Source organism: Brachionichthys hirsutus, unplaced genomic scaffold (assembly GCF_040956055.1).
Source record: "Brachionichthys hirsutus isolate HB-005 unplaced genomic scaffold, CSIRO-AGI_Bhir_v1 contig_259, whole genome shotgun sequence".
NCBI lineage: Eukaryota > Metazoa > Chordata > Actinopteri > Lophiiformes > Brachionichthyidae > Brachionichthys > Brachionichthys hirsutus.
Window position 1 is genome coordinate 55484 of NW_027180332.1, and position 5975 is coordinate 61458.

General features: G+C 50.5%; 1 protein-coding gene across 1 annotated transcript; it reads right to left on the reverse strand.

The window, feature by feature from the left end:
* Nucleotides 1–431: 431 nt before the first annotated feature.
* Nucleotides 432–3656, reverse strand: LOC137913012 (rhomboid-related protein 4-like). Its single transcript, XM_068757145.1, is given in 6 exon segments — nucleotides 432–610; nucleotides 1015–1103; nucleotides 2717–2849; nucleotides 2989–3132; nucleotides 3135–3249; nucleotides 3504–3656. Coding segments are annotated over 6 exon segments (813 nt in total).
* Nucleotides 3657–5975: the final 2319 nt, after the last annotated feature.

Sequence of the window (5975 nt, forward strand, 5' to 3'; positions counted from 1 at the left end):
ACGACAGCGTCTTGTGAACTTTGTCGCTCTTACAGGCCAAAACAACAAGCGGAGCCGCTGACGAACCATCCAGTACCACACAGACCTTACTACAAGGTAGGAACCGATCTGTTTGACTGGGATGGAAAGCGCTATACAGTGGTCACTGACTACTTCTCAAACTATCCGGAAATCGGAGTGCTAGAGTCAACATCGAGCAAAGCAGTCATCAGCTACCTTAAGACTGTCTACGCCAGACATGGTGTCCCATGTGAACCGTTTTCAGACAACGGACCGCAGTTCTCTAGCTGCGAGTTCTCTGCCTTTGCCAAGGAATGGGGGTTTCAACACAGAATCATCTGAAAATAGTGAAGAACATGCTGAAAAAGTCACAAGACAAAGATGACTTTCAGAAAAGTGTGTGCACCTCTGCTAAATGGACTGTCGCCAGCTCAAATGCTGATGGGTAGGCGCATTCGCTCCAACCTACCAGTTAATGAGGACTTGCTTATACCAAGAGGAGCGATGAAAGTCAAACTAGCTAAGGAGGAGAAAAGAGAAAAACAAAAACAGCTGCCTATGTTGAAGCCTGGAGACTTGGCTTTGTGACATCCGTTTGATGTCACAAAGCCTGGTGAAAAGATATACAATAAAATACTAACAAGCTGGAATGCAAACAGAGCAGGGATCAATACCGATATACAATAAAATACTAACAACAAGCTGGAATGCAAACAGAGCAGGGATCAATACCGATATACAATAAAATACTAACAACAAGCTGGAATGCAAACAGAGCAGGGATCAATACCGATATACAATAAAATACTAACAACAACAGAATGAGAATCCTTCTATTAGCTTGCTGCTGGAAAATAGTTCCTCAGGTTCTGTGCTGAACTGGTTTGAACTGGTTCTAAACGGCGCTTTGAACAGGCTCCGAGTTACTAAAGCAGCACGCAGTCACATGACCTCATACCTGCACACGCAGTCACATGACCTCATACCTGCACACGCAGTCACATGACCTCATACCTGCACACGCCTCCATGACGGCCTCCAGCGGTCCAGCAGCGTAGAGCAGACCCACCAGGATACCTGCCAGGTGACCGATGAATGAGGTCCTGGTGCAGAGAACAGATGAACGCCAATGTAAAGGAACGGTGCCACCTGCTGGACCGCTGCTGGCACGACGCAACGTGAGCTAACGGGATGCGAGGAACCTGGTTGAACCTGGTTCTCCTCAGGCAGAATGAGGTTCTCCTCACTCTGCCTGAGGAGAACCATCAGCTTAAAGGCTATTTGCCCCAAACAGAAACGGTTCAGCAGCAAATGTTAGTCGGCTGCTACTTTGGGCGGCACGGTGGCTAGCACCGCTGCCTCGCAGCAAGAAGGTCGCAGGTTCAAATCCAACATGCGGCTTCTGTGTGGAGTTCGCATGTTCTGCCCGTGTTGCTGTGGGGTCTCTCTGGGGTCTCTCTGGGGTCTCTCCGGGTCCTCACTGGGGTCTCTCTGGGGTCTCTCCGGGGCCTCTCTGGGGTCTCTCCGGGGTCTCTCCGGGTTCTCTCCGGGGTCTCTCCGGGGTCTCTCCGGGGTCTCTCTGGGGTCTCTCCGGGGTCTCACCGGGTTCTCACCGGGGTCTCACCGGGTTCTCACCGGGGCCTCGCTGGGGTCTTTCCGGGGTCTCACCGGGGTCTCTCCGGGGTCTCTCTGGGGTCTCTCTGGGGTCTCTCTGGGGTCTCTCCGGGGTCTCTCCGGGGTCTCACCGGGGTCTCTCTGGGGTCTCACTGGGTCCTCTCTGGGGTCTCTCCGGGGTCTCACCGGGGTCTCTCCGGGGTCTCTCCGGGGTCTCTCCGGGGTCTCACTGGGGTCTCACTGGGGTCTCTCCGGGGTCTCACTGGGGTCTCTCTGGGGTCTCTCTGGGGTCTCTCTGGGGTCTCTCTGGGGTCTCACCAGGGTCTCACCGGGGTCTCTCTGGGGTCTCTCTGGGGTCTCTCCGGGGTCTCTCCGGGGTCTCACCGGGGTCTCTCTGGGGTCTCACTGGGTCCTCTCTGGGGTCTCTCCGGGGTCTCACCGGGGTCTCACCGGGGTCTCTCCGGGGTCTCACCGGGGTCTCTCCGGGGTCTCTCCGGGTTCTCTCCGGGTTCTCTCTGGGGTCTCACTGGGGTCTCTCTGGGGTCTCTCCGGGGTCTCACTGGGGTCTCACTGGGGTCTCTCTGGGGTCTCTCTGGGGTCCTCACTGGGGTCCTCTCTGGGTCCTCTCTGGGGTCTCACTGGGGTCTCACTGGGGTCTCTCCGGGTTCTCTCTGGGTTCTCTCTGGGTCCTCTCTGGGGTCTCTCTGGCGTCTCTCCGGGGTCTCTCCGGGGTCTCTCTGGGGTCTCTCTGGGGTCTCTCTGGGGTCTCTCCGGGGTCTCACTGGGGTCTCTCCGGGGTCTCACTGGGGTCTCTCCGGATCCTCTCTGGGGTCTTCCCACCACCAGAAACATGCAACTTGGGTCCAGGTCATTATTGAAAAAGAGAATTAAATCTCAATTGGTTAAATAAAAAGTTGTTGTTTTTTCCCAAGAGGCTGAAAGCACCTTCTTCGGCTCATGGTGAGTTGTTGTGTTGCAGACAGTGAAGATATGTGATGGTGCACAGAACAGAGCTGCTCTGAAGGGGTCATCCGGGGTCATCCCGCACAGAGATCCTAAATCCTGCAGAACAAAACCGGTTTCTGATCGATCGGCAACCCACCCCGGTGACGTTATATGGATCAGCATGAGTTCGACCCAACTGGCATAACGATTAGCAACAGGTACGCCCATCACGTAGGCCACGCCTCCGGGGTGGTAATGGTTGTTGAGCACCTTCAGGGCAAACAGAATGCCTGTAAACACAATCATGTATGTGAAGATCGGTGAGGAGGCGGTCAGAATGAAGCCCATTCAGAGACGGATTAATCGATTAATAGATATAGATTACTTACAGCATCTCTACTACCATCTTTGAGGGGTTTCGTAGCTCACCTGAGAAGCCAACAGCACAAGCCATGCTGTAGGACTCATCCTGCGTGAGCTCTGTTAGCACCGCCTCCAACGCCAGGTAGACCACGCCGGTGAGCAGAGAGAACACAGCCAGCAGGTAGGCGAACCAGGCTCCGCCCAGCCGTCCCAGAGGAAGGACACCATGTTGAAGTAGAGGTGCCAGTCGTCGGCATGGTGCAGCGGGGACAGCAGGAGGCGGAGCCAGTCGTTGGACCAGAACACCTGCTGGACACTCACACACGCCTTGGGATCGGAAAGACGGTAGTATTCATATGAATACTCATATGATCAAATACTTATAGTCCAAGACCTTAAGGAATATTTATATATATTCTGATTTAGCGCAAAGAAAAGCAGAAAAACTCACTTTGAATAAGATGAAAGCAACCAATCATCATGCTGGTTAGTTAATCAATGTAGAATTCACTTTGCACTGCGGCACTAAATATGAGTTTGATTGTGATCACTTTGTGCGTGAATAATGATCAGTGTCTCACCTGCATCAGGGGCGCTGCCGGAAACAGGTAGAGCCACGCGTTGAGTCCCAGGACAGCCAGGGTGACCGGCGGGACGCGGTCCAGGCCCGCCTGGAGCAGCTGGGAGGCGAGCAGCAGCAAGCCCAGGTGGGGCCCCCTCTGGCGGCGGCGCATCCTCAAAGCAGCTAGTCGTTGTTCCGGTGGTTCTCGCTTTATGAACAATTAGCAATCAGCGACAGACATTTCCGGTTCTTACGTCACGATCTCAGAAAACCTAATTAGCAATTTAGTCAACCGATTTCCGCTCCGGGATTCACCGAATCACGGTCGATCTGCCGTCGCGCTATTCAGAAACACGAAACAGCGCCGCCGATCAGACGCTGTGATCAAACGCTGAGATCAAAGGGCAGGAAGCCGAGCGAGCGGTCCCTCTGTCGGTGACGCTTCGGCTAATGCTAACTTTGAGACTCCGGTTATTGGCGACTCCGCCTCCGTGGCTCCCGGGAGGACCGACGGTCGACCTTTATGCAGCTTGAGACGCAGGACGCGTCAGCAGAATCTGTGTCTTCCTACGTCATCACGTTTCTGGAAGGTGCGCGGCTAAAAATTGACAGCGTTGTCACGTGATCCTAACAGAGCTGCGATGTCGCGTGATCCTAACAGAGCTGCGATGTCACGTGATCCTAACAGAGCTGCGATGTCGCGTGATCCTAACAGAGCTGCGATGTCACGTGATCCTAACAGAGCTGCGATGTCGCGTGATCCTAACAGAGCTGCGATGTCACGTGATCCTAACAGAGCTGCGATGTCGCGTGATCCTAACAGAGCTGCGTTGTCACGTGATCCTAACAGAGCTGCGATGTCACGTGATCCTAACAGAGCTGCGATGTCACGTGATCCTAACAGAGCTACGTTGTCACGTGATCCTAACAGAGCTGTGATGTCTGCGCGTGATGATGATGAATATATTTATTAGATAGAATGTTAGAGTACAAGTACAGTCACACAGGAGTATGTATTACAGTACAAGTACAGTCACACAGTGGCATGTATTACAGTACAAGTACAGTCAAACAGGAGCATGTATTACAGTACAAATAAAGTCAAACAGTAGCATGTATTACAGTACAAGTACAGTCAAACAGTAGCATGTATTACAGTACAAATAAAGTCAAACAGTAGTATGTATTACAGTACAAGTACAGTCACACAGTAGTATGTATTACAGGACAAGTACAGTTAATCAGTAGCATGTATTACAGTACAAGTACAGTCAATTCTGTATTACAGTACTTGTAAGTACAGTCACACAGTAGCATGTATTACAGTACAAGTACAGTCAATTCTGTATTACAGTACTTGTAAGTACAGTCACACAGTAGCATGTATTACAGTACAAGTACAGTCAAACAGTAGCATGTACAAATACAGTCACACAGTAGCTTGTATTACAGTACAAATACAGTAGCATGTATTGCAGTACAAATACAGTCAAACAGTAGTATGTATTACAGTACAAGTACAGTCAAACAGTAGCATGTATTACAGTACAAATGTGTCCTGTAATAACCCTCTTTGACTCTATGTGTCCTGTTATACCATCTCTGACTCTGTGTCCTGTCATAACCCTCTCTGACTCTCTGTGTCCTGTAATAACCATCTCTGACTCTATGTGTCCTGTAATAACCCTCTCTGACTGTGTCATAACCCTCTCTGACTCGATGTGTCCTGTAATAACCCTCTCTGACTCTATGTGTCCTGTAATAACCCTCTCTGACTGTGTCATAACCCTCTCTGACTCGATGTGTCCTGCAATAATGATTTCTGACTCTATGTGTCCTGTAATAACCCTCTCTGACTCTATGTGTCCTGTAATAACCCTCTCTGACTCTATGTGTCCTGTAATAACCCTCTCTGACTGTGTCATAACCCTCTCTGACTCGATGTGTCCTTTAATAATGATTTCTGACTCTACGTGTCCTGTAATAACCCTCCCTGACTCTATGTGTCGTGTAATAACAATCTCTGACTCTATGTGTCCTGTAATACCATCTCTGACTCTGTGTCCTGTAATAATCGTATTGGAATCTGTGTCCTGTAATAACCATTTCTGACTCTCCGTGTCCTGTAATAACCTTCGCTGACTCTATGTGTCCTGTAATAACCCTCTCTGACTCTATGTGTCCTGTAATACCATCTCTGACTCTGTGTCCTGTAATACTCGTATCGGAATCTGTGTCCTGTAATAACCCTCTCTGACTGTGTCTTGTAATAACCCTCTCTGACTCTATGTGTCCTGTAATACCATCTCTGACTCTGTGTCCTGTAATAACCACCTCTGACTCTGTGTCCTGTAATAACCCTCTCTGACTCTCCGTGTCCTGTAATAACCCTCTCTGACTGTGTCCTGTCATAACCCTCTCTGACTCTCTGTGTCCTGTAATAACCATCTCTGACTCTATGTGTCCTGTAATAACCCTCTCTGACTGTGTC